At 49.2% G+C, this 19,878-nt stretch overlaps 6 protein-coding genes across 6 annotated transcripts; 5 read left to right on the plus strand and 1 right to left on the minus strand.

Annotated features, from left to right (window-relative positions):
* Positions 1-167: 167 nt before the first annotated feature.
* Pdw03_5582 (Zinc finger, C2H2) lies at positions 168-2,899 on the minus strand (the record flags this gene model as incomplete). The annotated part of the gene is made up of 5 exons (XM_066101098.1): positions 168-1,356; positions 1,410-1,685; positions 1,739-1,983; positions 2,063-2,316; positions 2,395-2,899. 5 exons carry the CDS (start codon positions 2,897-2,899, stop codon positions 168-170), a joined length of 2,469 nt encoding a protein of 822 aa, XP_065958038.1.
* A 743-nt stretch (positions 2,900-3,642) lies between these two features.
* Positions 3,643-4,614, plus strand: Pdw03_5583 (uncharacterized protein; the record flags this gene model as incomplete). Its single annotated transcript, XM_066101099.1, has 5 exons — positions 3,643-3,684; positions 4,018-4,059; positions 4,134-4,255; positions 4,455-4,485; positions 4,540-4,614. 5 exons carry the CDS (start codon positions 3,643-3,645, stop codon positions 4,612-4,614), a joined length of 312 nt encoding a protein of 103 aa, XP_065958039.1.
* A 1,085-nt stretch (positions 4,615-5,699) lies between these two features.
* On the plus strand, positions 5,700-10,222 carry Pdw03_5584 (Peroxisomal biogenesis factor 6; the record flags this gene model as incomplete). The annotated part of the gene is made up of 3 exons (XM_014682576.1): positions 5,700-5,889; positions 5,956-9,697; positions 9,781-10,222. The coding sequence occupies 3 exons, from the start codon at positions 5,700-5,702 to the stop codon at positions 10,220-10,222; spliced, it is 4,374 nt and encodes a 1,457-aa protein (XP_014538062.1).
* Positions 10,223-12,448: 2,226 nt separating this feature from the next.
* Positions 12,449-13,615, plus strand: Pdw03_5585 (Cyclin-like F-box; the record flags this gene model as incomplete). The annotated part of the gene is made up of 1 exon (XM_014682577.1): positions 12,449-13,615. The coding sequence occupies one exon, from the start codon at positions 12,449-12,451 to the stop codon at positions 13,613-13,615; it is 1,167 nt and encodes a 388-aa protein (XP_014538063.1).
* Positions 13,616-14,999: 1,384 nt separating this feature from the next.
* Positions 15,000-17,320, plus strand: Pdw03_5586 (Amino acid/polyamine transporter I; the record flags this gene model as incomplete). Its single annotated transcript, XM_014682578.1, has 15 exons — positions 15,000-15,085; positions 15,149-15,182; positions 15,247-15,316; positions 15,380-15,621; positions 15,673-15,787; positions 15,838-15,916; positions 15,971-16,005; positions 16,055-16,083; positions 16,133-16,190; positions 16,245-16,446; positions 16,500-16,577; positions 16,631-16,759; positions 16,809-16,956; positions 17,014-17,092; positions 17,151-17,320. 15 exons carry the CDS (start codon positions 15,000-15,002, stop codon positions 17,318-17,320), a joined length of 1,554 nt encoding a protein of 517 aa, XP_014538064.1.
* Positions 17,321-18,151: 831 nt separating this feature from the next.
* Pdw03_5587 (MGS207 protein) lies at positions 18,152-19,613 on the plus strand (the record flags this gene model as incomplete). Its single annotated transcript, XM_014682579.2, has 5 exons — positions 18,152-18,160; positions 18,215-18,358; positions 18,444-18,589; positions 18,652-18,779; positions 18,844-19,613. The coding sequence occupies 5 exons, from the start codon at positions 18,152-18,154 to the stop codon at positions 19,611-19,613; spliced, it is 1,197 nt and encodes a 398-aa protein (XP_014538065.2).
* Between the last annotated feature and the right edge of the window lie 265 nt (positions 19,614-19,878).

Genomic DNA, 19,878 nt, shown 5'->3' on the forward strand with positions numbered 1-19,878 from the left:
CAGGACTTCAGCCGTGCGTGGAATTTGGAGTAGAAAAATTAAGCTAGATCAAAGCTGAAAAGAGTTGAACAACACACAATTCCATTGCTTAGAACATTAAATCCGCTTGAAAAAAAAATAGAATGTGGACAGAGGTACTTGCGAAGATAACCAGGAATCTCACCGTTTCACTTCATGAATTCCAGCTCCATGTCGCGAGGCAGGTAGTGTCCCTGGGGTTGCTGGCCATTCCAGGGCTGCATGCTCTGCAGTACGCGCTCGTGCTCCAGAGAGGGAAACATCTGCGGCTGAGGCTGGTGGTATTGAGCGGAGCGGTCGCTATGGGTTTGCATCCCGGGTTGAGCACCGCGACCCATGTGAGCACCCTGGTTGTAAAGAGTGAAGTCGTTGCCCGCCTGGGCCTGGAGTCCATATTCGTAGCGCTCCGAAAGAGTGTCGCCGACGTTGCAAGAGTCCGGCGAGTACAACATGGCGTTGCCTTGCGCGCCAGGAGAGAGGCCGGAGGGCTTTCCAGAGACATCGTAGGAACAGTGGTTGAGGTTCATTTGGTCGTAATCATTCGAATAACCCTTCATCACCTCTAGGGAATGACCATGGGGGAGCTGCGCAGCCATTGCAGTGTAGTCCTCGTTGGTGGGATAGTCCAGGTTGCTCCAATCTAGGTCAAAATTGATGCTTTCAGTACCGGTAAGCGGGGATCCGTCAAAGGACACGGGTCCCGTCAAGTCGGGAACCGATTCGGCAGACGGGATAGACATGGAGTTCATGGATTGCCGGTGCATCTCTAGAGCGGGAATCAAGCCATTCGGGTCACCGGCTTCAAATTGACTCTGGAAGCCGCTCAGGTTCACTGAAGTTGGGAACAAGTTGATATCAGTCATCAGATAGGGAGATGTTTCCCCAAATAGGGGGAAATCCTCTCCGTGGGCAGGCGGAGGAGGGTCAGCAAAATTGAACTGTGGATTCCCAGGCCAGTTGTAGGTCTGGTCGCTAGGAGAAGGACTGGGCCCGGGGATTGGAGAGGCAAAGTCGGTCGTCTTCGAAGCAGGAGTAGACACACTCGGACTCTGAGGAGTGACCTGGGCAGAAGAGCCTCGCTTGCTGCCATTGCGTCCGTTGTTTTTGGATCGAACGTAAACCCATCCGTGGGATTTCTCCATGTGCTGCTTGCAGTTGCTGGCACGCTTCGAAGCATAGGGGCACTTGTGGAATTGACACTTGAAGAGAGTAGGTTTGTCTGAATGCCTGTCGTTCATGTGACGATCACGTTCTTTCTCAGTGGGCCAACCTTTGGTGTGGTAATTGCAGTCAGGGTACTCGCACTTCCAGGGGCGAGTGTGTGTTTTCTCGTGTTTTCTATAAATGAATAAGCATTTCAATTCTGACAAATCCAAAAAACGACAACTTACGTCAAGTCACAGGGGCGCTTAAAGACCTTATCGCAATCGGCACACTTTTGGTTGATGTTCATGGGAGGAGCATCCTTCTTGCGGCGGGCCATAGAGCGCTCAACGCCCTCATCGACTGCATAGTCAATGTTGATGGTCCGCTTGGCAGTTCCAGAGACATCCGCCTCGTAAGGCTTTCCTGTGGCCATGGAAATTGGCTTTCCGTCTTGCATTATTACAAGTTCGGCAGACTTCCCATTCTTAGACAGACCACCTTCTAGAGTAGCCTTCGGGATTCTATTTTGAATTCGTTAGGTTCCGCAGTCCGAATCAAATAGAATATCACATACGCAGAAGAATTAGACTTCTTGTTAAACTCGGAGCCCTGAGTCGCCTGGACTCGCTCGCGTTCAGCGCGAACCATCGCTGCGTATCGTCGAACCTGTGAAACAAGGTCGAGGAAGTATCCGTTAGTGTAAGGACGATCAGCCGGTAGTCGTTGATCACGATCGTTAAGGTGCGAAGTCGAAGTATGCAAGCACTGAATCGTAAACTCGCAAAAGTTGAGATAAGAATTCCGAGAAGTGGCGGAGTTCTTCGAATGAAGTTAAAAAAAAAGAAATAAGCAACCAGAACACCATTAACCCGCATGATAGAACAATGGATTGACTTACCGGTGCCAACCACAATAGGGTTTTTTCGAGGTCACGCAAACACACGATTTTCTTATTGATAATGCGCTGGGGGACGCTTCGAACCAGTGCGTGGAATGGTTTCAAGCGGGGCTCTTTCAAAATAGGAACAAGCACAAAACGTTCAATCTGTTTGCAGGCGGCCGGGCCTAATTGACGTTTTGGCGACGAACCGCTCTCAAAAGCTGAGATAGAGCTTGTGATGGCAGATTGATTGTCATGAATACCATCATTCACTGTTCATTGTTAGAGCTCAAATAGGAAACAATGGGGGACAAAAACGATTATGAAGTCTTGTAGCATGTGACACCCACCTTTATTTTTTGGGTCAGCGAGCCCCTCTTCGCTACTGACAGAGGTTCCTAGTCCACTGTCGGACTCGTGGTTGTGCTGTTGGCGGGCCTTTTTCTCGTCTAGTGGGATTCGAATGCCACAATCCTCTTCATTTGAGGAACATGGAGAGTTAGACCGAGAGTTGCTGCGTAATAACCCACACTCCAGAGGACTCTCGCCGCCAGCAACCTCCAAGTCCTGGTCTTCGGTGGATTCCAGAGTCAGACGGTCTAGGATGGAAGTCATGCGCTCCTCAGCAACAGCAATAGCTTCCAACGAAGTGGCCGAGCGATGAGGCAGGGAGCGGAAGTTTAAGACAGGGTCGCGATCACTCGATGGAGGAGAAGTTGGGGTGTGGAAAGTCTCTCCTTTCTTCAGGGGCATCTTAGAGTCAGGCGAGTCGCTCGGCAGGGTGGGAAGGGTGGTGTTTAAGACGGGTCGACGACGCGGGTGCACCCGCGATGGCTCAGTCTGGACGGTAGACATAATTGGGCGTAGTACTATATCGACCAAATTTAGCATATATGTTCAGGCAGGAAAGGGGTGGAGAATTGCGGCTGATCGGCCCATCCCATGGCTCACCGGAATGTTGTCCAGATGATTCAAGAAGTGACGTACAGTTGAGTCAGAGATACAAGCCTTAATTTGATGCGGATTATCTCCGTTCTTTCGCAAATAACAGCACGGCTTCTCTTGGATGTCGGCCAAGACTGATTAGAATCAACACACTTGAGCCAGGACAAGACCCTGGAGATCTATCACGACAGCGATCGTTTGATAGTCTTTAAATGAACATGCACTCCTAATCCAACGAGTCGCCGGGGGGTCGGAAAACTTCAAAGCGGGGTTCGACGCAGTGGGGATTAAGAACACCAGCCCAAATGGCTTTTATTCAACGGTAACAATATCCAAAGACGAAAAGAATTCTGAATTCCTTGGACTCAAAATGCTGACGGGGTTGCAATGCTGAGATATAACGTTCAAGATGGGTTTCCAAGCGGTCAGCCCCACTATATAAGAAATCTGTAGATCCTTAGTCTGAAGGCAACGATGAAGAGCAAAATCGAATGGAAAAAGAAGAATCAACCCGAACACAGATGACGGGGGAATAGGCGGATCAAGGAAGAGAAGGCACGGAGGCTCATGGCGTGTTGGATGTCTGCCTGATAGACGAAGACGCTAAGACCGAAATGGTATAGAATGCGAAGGCTGAGCACATTCTACGGTCTATGATTGGCCTTGAAGTGCGTATGTATGGTAAGCAGATTACGGTAACTAAACAGTCCAGCCTTGTAGGTGGTTCCCGGGTGGCCCTCAGCGGGTACTGTACCGTTTCTCCACTGGTTCCACTGGGTTCTTAAAATGGAAACTCGAGACCCGGAAAGGTTCAGATTTCCGTTCAAAAGAGCCTCACATCCAACAGAAAGGCCAGGCAACATCTTTATTTCGTCACTTAATCCCTCAAAAAAAAAACTCCCTCTTTGATTCTTCTAGAGATACACTTAAAGCTGGTGGAGTCAGCATTCTGATTTGCACACATGTTTACGTCACCTATTGCCAGGATCATGCCATAAAATCCGAGCAGGGAAAGGGGAGATCACTAGGGCCACGCTTTTGGCCCCCAATTGACCGGCAAACAAGAAAGAGTACGCCAACAAATTGTGGACACCGTTGACTCTTTTTCAGGCCGTATGCCAGCTCACCCAAGGATACATTCTAGACCAATGGCTGGTTGATTTCACGCCAAATACGAGCTGCACACTTGAGCCTCCTGTCACCGCCTGTCGCACTTGACCGGCCCAATGATTGTGCTTCAATCTTGGTCCTTCTCAGCCTACATCTGTCAGACGAAAACTTGCTCTTTAGAAACACTTTCTACCTGTGATGGTGTGCTGATCAACACTAAAACACATCTGCTCGTATCGACCCCTCGGCTTTGCCCTTGTCCGACTTCTCTTCCCCGATGCACAGCCCACCCGCCCAGTTCATTTAAAAGGGACCGGTTTTCCAAAGAAGTGCAACATATGTGTGTTTAAACCAGATGTCTGTGTCATCTCATCTACTTTACAACTGTACTTGAAACCAGCAGACATATCTACAAGGACCAACAACGCTAACCTTTTTAGAAAATCAAATGGTTCGTTGATCTAGGTTATATGGGATTGACATGGAAGTCTATCCTGGCAAGCCATCCAGGTTAAGTAGTCTAGAGCTTTTTTTTCCCCCACCTGGGCAGAAATATGCCTCATCCACATCACCATCCGTGCGCTCACCCGTCATCGACCTGACTACTCCAGGCTACGATATTATCGACTCGTTATGCAATTTCCTAATAGGTTTATCTAATCATCTGCTGGAAAATGTCGGGCATTCTCTGCTAGAAACTCTAGTACTACGCACGAGTCTACCTTTAGCGGGCTGACAAGCATGTCTCCGACCTCGGGAGGAACCTTCGAAGTCAATTTGGCCGAACTTGTCCCAATGACAAAAAAACCTACATCTGGAGGCTCTCAGATATAAGTTGCCCTGTTCATTCAAATTAGTCAAGACCCTGGGAATCAATTGGAATGAAAACTACCCCAAAAAATGTCAGCCATTTGGAGCTCCAGGGCTTGGGAAGCTGTGTTTTGAGAACGTCATCACAAGCAGATAACAGCCAATGGTACAAGAGCACGCTTGCGACTGGGACCAAGAGAAAGGACATTCACTTCTAAAGATTGTAAGAGCCATCCTACTAAACCAGAGAAAATGCAGCAGAATTATTATGTACAATTATATCCTCTCTATTCATCTGTGCATACCCACTACGAACATGCATACCTGTCAGAATACCAGGTGCAATACATGGTGGAAACCACATGTGACCTCGGTGGATTCGGCTGATCCCACAACAAAAGAATAAAGATTAGTAATCTAGATCCCACACAGATTGCATAAATAGGGATTTTTGTCATTTTTAGTTAGTTAGAGAATTTGATACCTGTCATTTCAACCAATACATTTCATGCAGTCAGATTTCTGTCAATACCTCCCAATCGATTGACCTCGGCTTCGGGATGTGGCAGAATGTCAGGCGGTGCCGAGATGCCTGCGTGTTGATTTCCCCCGGATTCTGGATCTGGCGAACCTCGTCTTCTACCCTAGTAATTCACTAAACCTGGCGCGGGATTCTGTAGAATATCTTCTAATGGGCACTTGTTAAACTATGATTCGGTGATTGCATTCCGTTCACATCTCCATCTCCCCCGCTTCAATTACGGACATCACCGGACAAGACTCCGCATCCATGGACTTCGAACAGTATGGGCAGAGCTCCCAGCAGCCTCGACAACGGAGAAAAAGAGTAGGAAAGCGTCGGATGAACAATAAGGCACCCATCGCAGCACGTTTGGCGCTTGATACCCAGCTGCGGGGGAAAGTCGGCATTTTATCTGAGGATCTAGCGAATGATCTCTTCCAGCAACAGGCCCTCCAAGGTGAGTGTGAAGCCGATTCGACTGTTCTTTAAATTATTTTTGACTGATCCGTCTTCTTTGGACCAGATGTCACGACTTCTGACGATGGAGTGCTTTATGTTGCAATTGCCCCGCACACAACGACTTGTACCTCTGTGGAAGATCAGGCCTGGACGATACTCCCAGTGCGTATCCAGCCAACAGAGAGATCGCCAGTTCCAATATCACACTCAACCGTGTTGTTTCCCGAATCAGCAGACTCACTGCAACCTTTCCTCCAGGCTTTGGGGAAAGTTGACTCGTCAAGCAACTCTCTACAATCACACCGTTTCGTAGACATTCGGATTCTGGATGTCGCCCCAATTCATCTAGATACAATCTTTGTGACGGTCGAGCGACATCTACTTCGCAATCATGATGATGTTCAGAGCAAATTTGGTGGTGGATTCGCGAATGCGCAGGGGCCGAATGGACTCTGGGGGAAGGCGGAAAAGTCCGTAGAAGCCAAAAAGCACTCGAAAAGAGCTGCAGCGGACGACCAAAAACGTCTCACTGCAGCAGTTCGTGAAGCATTGGGAGCTCAGCGCATTGTGCATACCGGAGACGTGCTGCCCCTCCCACTCCCTTCTCATCCCATAACCTACGCGCCACCACCCCCTGCACGGATCTCATTCTGCGAGCCCGTTTCGCAAGGCTTGCTGATGTCAACGACAAAGATTGTGCTTGTCCAGGCTCGTCCTCAAGGACTCCGTGCCCAAAAAACCGTGCCTTCGAGATCTGCGCTTCTGAAGCAGGTGGCCGAGGACGAAGCTGACGACACTTCCAACGAACAATTCTATTCTGCAGCCGAGGACAAACCCGGTGAAAGTGGTACTGAAATGGAAATAGCATCAGCTGCCGATGACTCGGAAACAGAGAGCTCAGCAGGATCTATGAGTGACTCCTCGGATGATTCCCTTGAGGATATGATTTCTCTTAGTGCGCCTGAACTGCCACAGCCACCATCCGGGGTGATATCTTCCTTGGCTTCGGCGACTCCTAGAGCCGGCGCTCGACGATCAGATGGAATCCACACCCCAGGGTCTGTGGCATCGAATTTCACATCGACCACCGTGCGCCCTGGCCGTGGCGGAGGCAAGATCTTCAAGGCGGAGGGTCTCCTGCAACAAGTCCCAAGCGAGGAGCTTTACCCCCGGCCTCGTGACGATGAAGATGTCGACTCCTTTGTCTTTGTAGATATCAGCACCCTCGCCAAGATTGGATGCTTCTCCGGCGATTGGGTCAGAATCGAAGCCGCCGAGGAGCCCCAGCCGAACATGTTCGCTTCCCTCAAATTTCGAGGTTTCAACGACTCCCCTGAAGACTCGGGCGATTGGCGCCCTGTCAAGATTTTTGGTCTTTCTGGTCTTCCGTCCTGCAAGCCACGGTATGCCATAAATCACTCAGGTGAACGCCGGTCCAGTATTTCGCAACGTCTACCCACCAGCTTGATGCCATCGGTTTTCGTTCCCCCGTTGCTTCTTAGTAACATTGAAAATCCTAAGTACCTACGGATCTCTCCTATGACCTTCGCTACTCCTAATGGCTCCTCCAAACTTGGTCTTTTGCATCAAATGAAGAACACTGCTGTTAAAAACCCGCCTTTGGCAAAAGAGGTCACATTGCTCAAGGTTTCAACACCTCTGTCAATGGATCGGGTCCTTCAACCAGCGCTATTTGCAGGATTGAAGCAGTACTTTGAGTCCCGCCGGCGTATCCTCAAAAGTGGTGATTTAGTCGGAATTGGCGTGGACGAAGGACTCGGCAGAGCGGTATTCTCTGGCACCGCTGGCGATGACAGTGCCAGCCAGGAGGAAGATATAACCATCCGGCTAGGCCAAGGTGTCCATGCAAGTAGTACCGGGGCCCGGAAAATTGGCGTTGCTTGGTTCCGTGTCGGGCAGGTAGCCCCGACTGCTGTAGAGGAGCTGGAGGAGACAGGCGAAGATCAGTGGGGTGGAGTCGCTGTACTTGACCCGGCAACTACGCGCATGGTACAGGCTGGGAGTGACGTGAGCCGAGTTCCTGGGGTATTGGGTAACGGGTGGGAGTATTGGCTGGGCGTCAAGATGATACCAAAGAGCGTCCATGATGCACCAACGCCCCATGGCATTGTTGCCGACCCACCCCAGTCCTTTATCCCATTATTGCAACAACGGATCCGTGATCTGATATCTGCTGCCACAAGCCTGCGAGCTATTCAGCTAGGAATGAAGCCTGTCTTCATTCTCCTCAGATCCCAGCAAAGACATATTGGCAAGGCAACCATCGCAACCCGAGCGTGCTCGGATATTGGCCTCCACACATTCCCAATCGATGCGTACGACATATTGACAGAAGGCGGCGCGAATGGTGGCGACATCAAGACTGAGGCATATCTTAAAGCCCGAGCAGAGCGGGCTTTCCACTGTGGAGCAAGCTGCACCGCACTGCTGATCAGGCACATCGAGGTTCTAACCGCTGATCGCATTGTCACTGCAATGAGCGAAATTTTGAACGATGCCAGAGTTGTCATTGCCACTACTACTGATGTTGAAACTATCCCCGAAGGTATCCGCAGCCTCATCACCCATGAGTTCGAGATGGGTGCCCCGGAGGAGAAAGAGCGTGAAGGTATTCTACGAAATGCCGTCGCAGAGCGCAGTATCAGACTGTCTGCGGACGTGGAACTGGGCACCATTGCTCTGAAGACCGCAGCTCTTGTTGCAGGAGATCTGGTTGACGTCGTGGAACGAGCTGCCGGAGCGAGAACAGCTCGCCTCGAAAGCCTGGCCGAAGCGAGCAAAAAGCTTTCCGGCTCAGAGGTATTTGTCAGAGACGTTCTGTTGGCAGGAGGCGACAGTGCACGAGGTGTTACCAAGGCAGACTTTGACGCTGCTGTAGAAGCTGCGCGGAAAAACTTTGCGGATTCAATCGGGGCACCTAAGATTCCGAACGTTGGCTGGGATGATGTTGGTGGATTGACCAACGTTAAGGATGCCTTGGTCGAGACCATTCAATTGCCGCTCGAGCGACCGGAGCTTTTCGCCAAGGGCATGAAAAAGCGCAGTGGTATCCTGTTCTATGGCCCGCCTGGCACCGGAAAGACCCTGCTCGCCAAGGCCATTGCCACCGAGTTTTCTCTCAATTTCTTCTCCGTCAAGGGCCCTGAACTGCTCAACATGTACATTGGTGAATCCGAGGCAAATGTGCGCCGGGTATTTCAGCGCGCTCGGGATGCTCGTCCTTGCGTTGTGTTCTTTGATGAGCTGGATTCTGTTGCGCCCAAGCGTGGCAACCAGGGAGACAGCGGTGGTGTTATGGACCGTATCGTCAGTCAGCTGCTTGCAGAGCTAGATGGAATGAATGGCGGCGAAGAGAATAGTGGTGGAGTATTTGTCATTGGTGCGACTAATCGTCCCGATCTGCTTGACACTGCACTTCTCCGCCCTGGTCGCTTCGACAAGATGCTCTACCTTGGCGTGTCAGATACACATAGGAAGCAGGCGACTATCCTTGAGGCTCTGACGCGGAAGTTTGCTCTCAGCCCCGATGTCTCGCTTGACCGCGTTGCGGAACAGCTTCCTTTGACATATACTGGTGCTGATCTATATGCGCTCTGCTCTGATGCCATGCTGAAAGCCATCACTCGAAAGGCCACTGCGGTCGACGAGAAGATCAAGACTCTGCCAAATGGTCCTGTCAGCACTGCTTGGTTCTTTGATCATCTTGCGACGAAGGAGGATGTGAATGTGATGGTGACCGAGGAGGATTTCCTGTCTGCTCAAGGGGAGCTTGTGCCAAGTGTTAGGTATGTGTCCACTCCCCTCCCCTGTCCCACACTGCCTCCTGTCTTCTTCTTCGCGAAATACCATGATACTGACCCCCCCACAGTGCCAAGGAACTCGAACACTTTGAGCGCATCCGCCAAACCTTTGAGGCAGTGGACAAGTCAAAGCAAGACCCCGCTGCTGCCGCGCCACAGACAATCGCGGAGGCAATGGAGGCATTCAACCTGAGCGGCTCGGCCACACCAGCAGAGATACCTGCCACAAATGATGACAGTCACACAGCCGGGGGTATTCCCGATCGTATCCAAGGCCGGCCAGGCAACCTTGACCGCAGCACCGGTGGCCAATCAACAACCAGTCGCAAAGGTAAAGGAAAGAGCACCAGCAAGAAAGGAAATTCCCATACCGATGCAACATCGGATGGATCTGTTGATGGCGACGATGAGGATATGGCAGATAGTGCCAATGCCAGAGAGGATGAAGATGAGGATGATACCGTCGTTCGGACTGATCACTTGGTGAACCTTATGCAGGAGCTTGAATAAAACATTTCGGTACCGTCTGTATATTCTCAGGTGCCGGCACTGTTCAGCTGGCCGACCAGGCGGTTTTTTCCATCTGGCTTGATCCTTCTGTTGTTTATCTGTGTATATATATATTATCTCTCTTTGCTGTTGCTATGTAGCAATACCCATCCTTCTGTCACGATGAGTGCAGGTAGGTCATCGCTGCAGTGCTATGCTAGATCTAAATCCTGCTTTAAACACGCACGCGACGTTTCTTGATTGCATCGGATCGGCTTTCAAATTTCAATTTCGAGTTGTCTTTGTGTTCACAGTCCCCCAACTTCCACCGTTGCTCCCTGTCACGTCTGTCGCAGCGCATAGTGGCCATCGGGGACTTTGGTCTTATTCGCTTTTAGTGCTAGTAGAAAATTGACTACCTAGAAATTGTCTGAGTTGTGGAAGCGTGAGTGCCTACGATCATGGGCTCTTCTGAATCACGTGCCCGGGGGGGGGGGATCAGCCTGCATTGGCACCTGAAATGCTGGAACTTGACCTTGATTCCGATGGTGAAGATAATGTTTAGACCATTGAGGTGGATGACCACGAAGTGGAAAGGCAAGTGTGAGATCAAGGGCTGTCTGGACTATACTACCATCTGGACTATACTACATGGACTGTAACGAGCCCTCACTTCCTTGTATCACTAAACTCAGCATCTATCATGCGCTACGAGAATAAATAGAATCCACAATCCCCAACTACCGCACCATGACAACACGATATCCTCGTGGCCCATTCTGGTTAAGTCTACACTTGCTGTCGCCTTGGACATGTACGGCTCTCGGAAGGCCATCAAACAAAGGGCCCTTGAGGATCTTCCACCGAGAAGTGATGTAATCCACGCTTCCTCCTTGGATCGTCGTTCCCCGACCGAATTGCATAGACAATTGATCGCGAAGTTTGATGAATTTGCTGTCCAGCAAAGCAGTTTTCTTGCAATGCAAGCCAAAGTCGAACTTCGAGGTAATACCGAAATTAAACCGTGTTGGTGCGTAGGATGTCAGTCAATTTGGGCACACTTCACAGACAATCTCACCAAAGATCAACTCAAGGCCATGAGTATTTCCACCAAGGTGAATAATGTCGAACTCAAGGTCGTTGTGTACCGTCGCGCGTTTCGTGCGCGTGCTTGTCCACTTCCTTGCATCGCTAGCCTTGGGACATCCCCTAGTTTCAGGATGTGTCAGAGCCCTAGCAAGTTGTAACCATGTCTCTATGAGTTCACAGATCAGAATTTTTCGAATTTTCTTTCACAGTAGACTCACATTTAGCTAGAGAAACACCAATGCTCTTCGCCTTGTAGCAGTCTCGGGGTAGTCTTCAGCATTCCTAGCGCCCACTACTTCCGCAGGTGCAAAGAACAGGATTCCTTGACAAGCTCATTCGTAGAAAGTTAGCTTAACAAAAGTTTCAAAACAGTGATCAGCCTCAGTGTTTTGGTGACCCTATCCAGAGTTTCTTTTGGCAATCGGTCAAAATTTCCCAGGCTTTACAGCTGGGTGTCAGTCCATGCACGTCCTTCTGATTGATATTTCCCTTGTCCAAAGATGCGATTGAAGGTAGAGTCTTCAACAGGGCTCATGACCTCGTTGTAGAGCAACTCAATCACCTCACTATTGCATGAATTGTCCCCCTTTTTGTCTGTGGGCTCCAGACCAAATTGCAAGTTGTAGCATGGGCCAGTGTATGCTGATACTCATCCACTCACCCCGGATTGTCTCAGATTAGAGTGGGAGAGCATATGAAAGATGCAATGGTGCAGGATGACCTCCAGCTTGGCCTTATCCATGACTACGAGCTTACTGAAAGCCTCAACCCCAAACACCAGAAGCTCCACATCCCACGCATTGTGTTTGTCACGCCGGGCCACAGTCTCGCACTTTCCCATTCACTTTCCCTCCACATGTGGGGGGTGGGGGGTGGTGGATGTCTTTTTCTCCATGCCATTTCTCACTCTTTCTCTTCCTATCATCCTTCTCAATTTGCTCTCATCGTATTTCCAACCTTCTTAGCCCAAGCACGTGTGCTATCTGGTTTGCGTTATCATCCACGTAGAGTGTTTATCAGATCATCCACTGACGCGACACTGATAGGGTTCTTCCATTTGTTGATCACTTGTGTTTCTCGAAACCGAGGCTTCTTTTTTATCGCAGTTTCTTCCACATCTTCAATTTCACAGTGTGATTTACACGTTGTCCTGCCAAAATGAGTATCATGCTAGATCCGGAGCAGTTGTCCCGAGGACGGACTTTTGCCAACAGTTGGGAGCCTGCCAAGCTGCTAAAAGTCATTGCAAAGAGCCCCCGTACCTTGGAAACTGGAATCATCGATATCGAGGTTCGACCTGTGCCAGAGGCCATCCGATGCAAGGAGAAGGCTACGGAGGACTTTGGGAATATGAGATGTCTCCCGAACGAAGTCGTGGACCTGATTGTCCACAGATTGGACATACTGAGTGCTATAAGTCTGTCATACGTCAATCGCATCACCAATCAGTTTGTGCAGCAAAGCCCGGTTTCATTTCTGAGGCAGTGGGCCCCCGGCATGCCTAAGATTCTCAGAAAGACCCAGATCCACCAGAACTGGTCGATTCATGAGCTTAAAGAGGCAATTATCCGCGAGAAGTGTGTGGTATGTGGCGATGCGTCCGTTCAACTCTATCTTCCGACGATGGAGCGGATCTGTCACCCCTGCATGCACGAAAATCACGCATACTGGTGTCTCCCCGTAGAACAGGCAGCCATTATCTTTGGCCTGGACTTACCCGATCTCATCAATACACAAACCATGTATCTGCCAAGGCTGAGCAAGAATGGCTTTGATCTGGGGGAACTTGGGGCCTGGGTTGTTCCTGTCAAATTGGCACTGACCAAAGCACTGAAGCTGTATGGCACCCGCAAGGGGATTAAGCGTGCTGTGGAAGGCAGTCCGTCAAGTTCCGATGCCGACGAAGAACAGGACCCTCCCGATGATGAAGAATTTGTGGTCGAAAACCAGCATGACATTTATCGCGCTGCTCCCCTGAATACCCCCAACTCCGTCAAACTGCGCTTGCTCATCTCAATGGGAAATTATCATCAGCATGCTCACCACCATGAGGTTGCTTGTCGGGTACCTGTCGTCAATCGAGACAATACGCGCAGAATTCTTTACTCGTGCCGTGGTTGCACTGCCATGCTCACACACCCCAAGATGGAATCAATTTCTGACAACTACATGCGGATGATGGGGCTTGATCCCGCCCTTGACAAGTATCAGCGATCGTTTGCGATTTTCCGTCGCGCCTTTCGTGTGTGGACTTTGGCCGAGATGATCGAGCATATTCGAACCGACTGCATTGGGAGTTGGTTCCTGCTGCATGCTGCGGATTAAAATGAGTAGTCATGGGTGACTCGATCTCCACGGATGCAAGACGTGATGCGAACCAGGGCCTTCTGATCTCTTCAACGTTTGTGATGGACCAGGGAGTTGGAGGAGGAACAGTGGATCAAGGAGGACTGAGCTGTTTACCTGGCTGGTGTTGCTGAACTCAGCCACGACTTGCCATTTGAATGATGAGCAGTTGGGACATTTTGAGGACTGGAATTTTCATACATGATGTCACGATGTGGTTTGGGGGCGAAGAATGGAGGTAGTTTGCATATCCTGGAAGTGCGTGGCCGATCAATGGCAAATTTGCTATCCTTTGTTTTAGGTAACTGTACCCTTCAATTCTCAAGAGTCCCTTGTTATCTTTCTTTATCCCCCCCATTTCCTGTCTCTTTATCTGGCCAACAAAGAAGGACATTATGGCATGATATTGGCATATCTATGTTCCACTTCGGGAGTTCTGAGTGGAGTGATTGGAACCCCCCCTTGGGAGAGCAAAAGAAAGTTACCCAGTTATAATAAGACTTGATACGCTCGGAGCAGGCTGGAAATAAGGTCAAGGTCAAATGTGGAACGCTCCACCGGGGCACCCTTTGCCTCTACTTTTGGATGGGTACTGATAGAGGATCCAATATCCATGGCGGATAAGACAGACCATCTGAGCCGATCAGTGGACTCGGTGAAGGCAAGAGATATCTTTTTACATAGGAGTATTTGTCGCCAGAGAGATAGCAACCTTGGAAGGTTTGCGGCCCACCGCTCCACATAGATTTGCTTCCTCAGCATCTCAGCCTAATTCACTGGAACCAGAACCTCGTTGTCTACAGTAAAGGTAAGAGTGCTGGCCCATGTCCTTGAAACCTATCTATCTTTGATTATCACGCCCATCACGTTACTAGATTCTCGCATTTATCTCCCAAGATCGTCCACTTCCCCCAGTTGCTTTTCTTTCCACTAGTCAGACATATGGGTCCAGATCTGACCAATCAAATGTCGGATGAGGGCATAAGCACTGGGGCTGCCGCCGCAAGGGATCCATGGGTGGATTGTCGCGGACCGACAATCCAAGGGCCCGATCTTGCAGCCCTGCCAATGGCTGCAATCGCCGCTCTCGGTCAATTCGACCAGTCACAGACATACGGCTAGTTATCTTCTTTTCAGGTTTCTTGAGGTTCCATACCCCAAATCAGTTACCTAACAATTCTCCGTACTCGGTGTATTCCCCCGCGGGGAGCCAACGGTAGTGCAGAACGACGGATAGAGGGTTTGATATCGAGAATCTGTCATGTCGTTTCATTTGGGGCCGGCTTAATATCTCCAAATTCCTTCTGGTTGGAATTTTTCTTTTCTTTTCATCACTTGCTGCCTGTGGTACAGATCACTCGCCATGGACAAAGACGAATACAGTAACGATGACGCTCAGCTGGCTCAGCTGGGCCATAAGTCGGAGCTGAAGCGAAACTTCTCCATGATGTATGTGCTACAATGAACCGCGAATGCTTGAATGATGCTAACCGCTTGTGTTCGATCGGAAAGTTCGATGCTGGGTCTTGCTTTCGCTATTTTAAATGTACGTGGCGCGATCGGTATACCAAATGTCAGAGGTAGAGGAACCAACCACTGACACAGACCAGTCATGGACCGCTTTGTCGACAAGTTTGGGGCTCAGTTTGCCCTCGGGAGGCAGCGCTAGTGTTGTTTGGGGTAGGCACCCCCTCGGCTCTCTGTCAAATTCCCAAAATATCGAGCTGACAGGAGTCCCCATAGGTCTTGTTACAGCAGGAATCTGTAATTTGTGCATGGCCACTTCCCTAGCCGAGTTTCTTTCTGCATACCCCACCGCCGGAGGCCAATACCACTGGGTCGCTGTGACTTCATGGAGAAAATGGATGCCAATTCTTTCCTGGATTACGGGCTGGATCAACTGCTCTGGCTGGGTTGCGCTGGTCGCAACTGCCGGTCTTTTAGGCAGTCAAATCATCCAGGGTGTGATATCTCTCATGAACCCGGTATGTTATCTTAGACTACTATTGATATCTTTGACTGACTGACACGTCCAGACCTATAACCCCCAGCGTTGGCACCAGTTCCTAATCTACTGCGGCTACAATATCGTTGCCTTCCTCGTCAATGCCTTTATGAACGACATAATGCCCTTTGTCACCAAGGGTGCTTGTGAGATACCCTATATCGGACTGTCGCAGAGCTTCTACTAATTCACACAGTCATCTGGTCTCTGATAGGATTTGCCGCCATTTGCATCACCGTACTTTCTTGTGCCTCGCCAACCTACAACTCCGCAAAGTACGTTGTATCTGGTAAACAACTGCCTAGAACCAAAAGACTGACAAATCACAGATTTGTCTTCACCGATTTTATTAACAGAACCGGATGTAAGTTTCATCTTATCGTTATCTATCATTCTTGAACTGACTCTTGTAGGGCCTGATGGAGTTTCATGGTTGCTTGGGGTATGTCGTTTCATACGGAAATTCAGGAGCATATCTAACATCTTCATAGCTTCTTCAAGGCGGTCTTGGTGTTGCTGGCTTTGATGGCGTCGCCCACATGATTGAAGGTAGCTTTCAGAGGTCTTGCATTTGATCATCAATCTGAGGCTAATGGACAACAGAAATTCCTAACCCCTCGGTTGAGGGACCCAAGATCATGATTGCTTGTGTCGCTATCGGCACTGTCACTGGAGTCATCTTCCTGATTGTACTACTTTTAGTGGCTGGTGATATCAACAAAATCATTGAATCTGCGGCAACTCCGCTCGTTGCAATCTTGAAGAATGCCACCTCGAGCAATGCAGGAACTATCTGTCTCTTGATGTACGCTTCACTGCTCTTCCGCCACTTTCTTGTTGTACTGACACCCTCTCAAGCTTCCCCCTGGTCTGCGTTCTGTTCGCTGCAATCACTATTATGACTACTAGCAGTCGGATGATCTATGCCTTCGCACGGTATGTTTTTATCGGTATTTCATCTTTCAAAATTATGCTAACTGTAGTCTTAGTGACGGCGGTCTCCCTGTCTCTCCCTTCTTCTCTCGTATTCACCCGAAGCTTAATGTCCCCTTGAACTCGCTATATCTCAATCTGGTTCTCGTCACCATCTTTGGCTGCATCTTCTTGGGCTCATCCAGGTAAGCACATGTATCACAGTTCATCCTGGATCTTGCTAACATCTCCAAGTGCTTTCAGTGCTATTGTCTCAGCGTCAGTGGTGCTGCTTGGTATCTCATATGGAATGCCAATTGCAGTCAACTGCTTTCGAGGAAGAAGAATGCTACCGGAGCGCTCATTTGTCCTGCCAGAAATCCTTGGCTGGACTATCAACATCGTATGATATCTTCCCCTGTGGTTTCACTGAAACGATTGTTGACTCGAAATTTCCCAGATCTCGTTGCTGTACATTGCCCTTACTACAGTCCTCTTTCTCTTCCCCCCTGACTTGCCTGCCACTGGGAGCAACATGAGTGAGTTGGCTCTCTCTCCTTTTGTGACGCAAAAAGCAAAGCTAATTCGATGTGACAGATTACTGTGTTGCAGCATTTGGTGTGGTCTTTGTCATTTCCGTTATCCAATGGTTTGTAGATGGTCGCAAAAATTTTGTCGGCCCCCGAATCTCGGTGGAGGTCTTCAATGGAGAGGCCAGTGTCCAGTCAGAGCAGCCAATTCCAGTTGTTGAACAACATAAGGTTTAAAGCTCTGTATAGCTGGTACATATCACTTATAATGGCACAAAATATAGCATTTTCAGATGGAACACCTCGCAATCTAGGTAATTATCTCTCACGATCTAGTGTTAGCGGCAGAAATCTATGGGGACAACAAGGGGTGGTATGATCATTAGATATGTACACTCTCTAACTAACAATAATGACAAGCCCCGCTCTTTTTCCATCAAATGCGGATAACGTCGACCAAACGTAATAAACAACTTTTCCTCCATATGGAGCGCGTCATTATTGCGGTCTGAGGGGTTTCCAGCTTTTAATACCTTGCTCTTAACCATGTGTTGCATCAAGGTATCCGATGGATGGTTAGTGATACATCTTAGACCCTTCGAATGATACGGAGTATGTATGTCCCTATCTAGAAAATTGGTAGTCGTTGCTATCTGCTTTTAGCTGATAATGTGAATCTATCTTGATTGTCGATTTTAAATGACGCGGCTTTGTACACCTTTGTACCTTGTGAGGCAAGCAAAGTAGCAGCTGGAAGACTCTGCTGTAATCTCGTAGACAAATCAGGCCGCTACTCCTAATGGATTACACAAAACCATTAATCCACTAGGCCAAAATATCATTCAAATAACCAGATGCCAAAGAGATGTTCTGTCTGTCTTTGTAGCGGCATAAATATATGGCCCAAATATCTGTTAGGGATCACACTGCCTATACCAGATTGTCATGTGACTAGATTGATAACTGCAACATGTGCTACGTCATCTATGGACATCAACTAATGCTTCACGTGACGATTTCCCAACAATCCCATCCAAACAACAACACACTGTCTCACTCACCGGCACGATGTTTACTGTTCGTTGGCCCTCATTGCCATCGCTTGGCTTATTTTCATCATCGCCCACCCAGGCAATTAATCTACCCCCGGTCAAAGTTCATGAAACCGAGACAGCTCAAGACAAGCCGGCCCGGGCATTTAAGCACTTGTTGAAATTGAATCATGTTGAAAATTCGCTCTTCGACTGTCGGAACTTTCCTAACCAGCTAATACATGTGAGTGCTTTGCATTGCCCCAGTAACAAGAGCTTCCTATGTATGCATTCACCGTCGTTACTCCCTGTCATTGACCTGCGTCCAGCTCTTGAGCTCCTCCTTTCTGCAAGGCGCAGATGCCGAGGCTTTAAGCCGGATATACGAGGAAGAAGCTACCGATCTAGTCAAATGGAAGGAATCACCGGCAGAAATCACTACTCTTGACTGGCGAGGTCACCTGGGATATCGAGGGTGGGTTGCTGGACTGGTCCCGGCCTTTCTCCCGCTTGGGACTCCTCATTAACATCAACCAGATTTGATCGAGCCTTCGTGGATTTCTTTGAAGATCAAATGGTCCATCTCGGCTATGACTGGAAGGAAGTTGTGGCCGAGTACCTGTTTGCTGGCAAGGAGCCCATGTTTGATTCTATCATGGCATCTCGTATGACTTCACTGCTCTTCCAGAAAGCTGGGATTTAACTTGAACAAGCTAACCGTCTGTCTAGTCGGATTGCCATTGATCCATCTTGCGTACGCTTTTGAAATGGATAGTCGTGAGATCGCAATGGAAGCACTTGGGCTTGCAGCAACCTGCCACAATGACATCTACAAGTCCATTGGGGACCCTAAGCACTCGACAAACGAGGCATCGTACGAATCAAAGTCTCTGTTTGCAATCCTTGACACGGTGCGGAAAGATAAGGACTTGGATGGTCTCTTTCCCACTCCCGGCAGCGACAACCTCGATACCCTTTTCGTCAGCCGCAACGCCGTGCTCCTCAACCACTGGAAGGCATGGAAGATCGAAAACCCAGTCGAGCAATTCCGCGAGAGTCAAGAGCTTGCAGCTGCTTTGCTAGTTGGAACAGCTGCCGTCGATTCGACCGGGCAGTACGATTGGTTCTTCGCTTTGAACCTCGCAAGTAGCCATGCCGTCCGTGTCATGCTGCCTTTCATACCTCCCCAGTTCCAAATTTCTCTTATTCGACAATGGTGGTTAATCTGCGTTGGCATCTATGTCGCACAACTGCGGCCCGAGATCAAAATGGACCAAATCCGGAATTATGATCTGAATGGGAAGGACTGGGAATGGGTTGCAGAGGAAGCTGTCAGTGGTCAATTCTCATCCAATACGTACTTTGTTAAAACTACCCGAGCACTGAAGGAACTGGCCTCGACTTGGGGCGATTCCGACAGCTTCTTCTTGAAGGCTGCTGTGCGATTTGTGATCGAGTTCAAGTGCTGGCGGGGTAACTTTGTCGGATTTGAGCTGTAGGCTTTGTTCCTATGTTTTCATCCTCTCATCCCAAGTACTTTATAAATGATTTAATGAATAATCGAAGAAAGTATATTTGATGGATGACGCAACCCTAGGGAGGGACATGAATAGTTTGAAGTGATGTATATGGTCATGTGATGACTCTGTTGTGTTTCCTGTTTGCACTGTTTGTATTGGGGAAACACGGGCATGACATCGTGGACCGAGATCACCACTTAAATCAACTAGTCGAAGCGCGAAATGTTTCTCGTGGCCTTCGACA

This window comes from Penicillium digitatum, chromosome 6, assembly GCF_016767815.1.
Source record: "Penicillium digitatum chromosome 6, complete sequence".
Lineage (NCBI taxonomy): Eukaryota > Fungi > Ascomycota > Eurotiomycetes > Eurotiales > Aspergillaceae > Penicillium > Penicillium digitatum.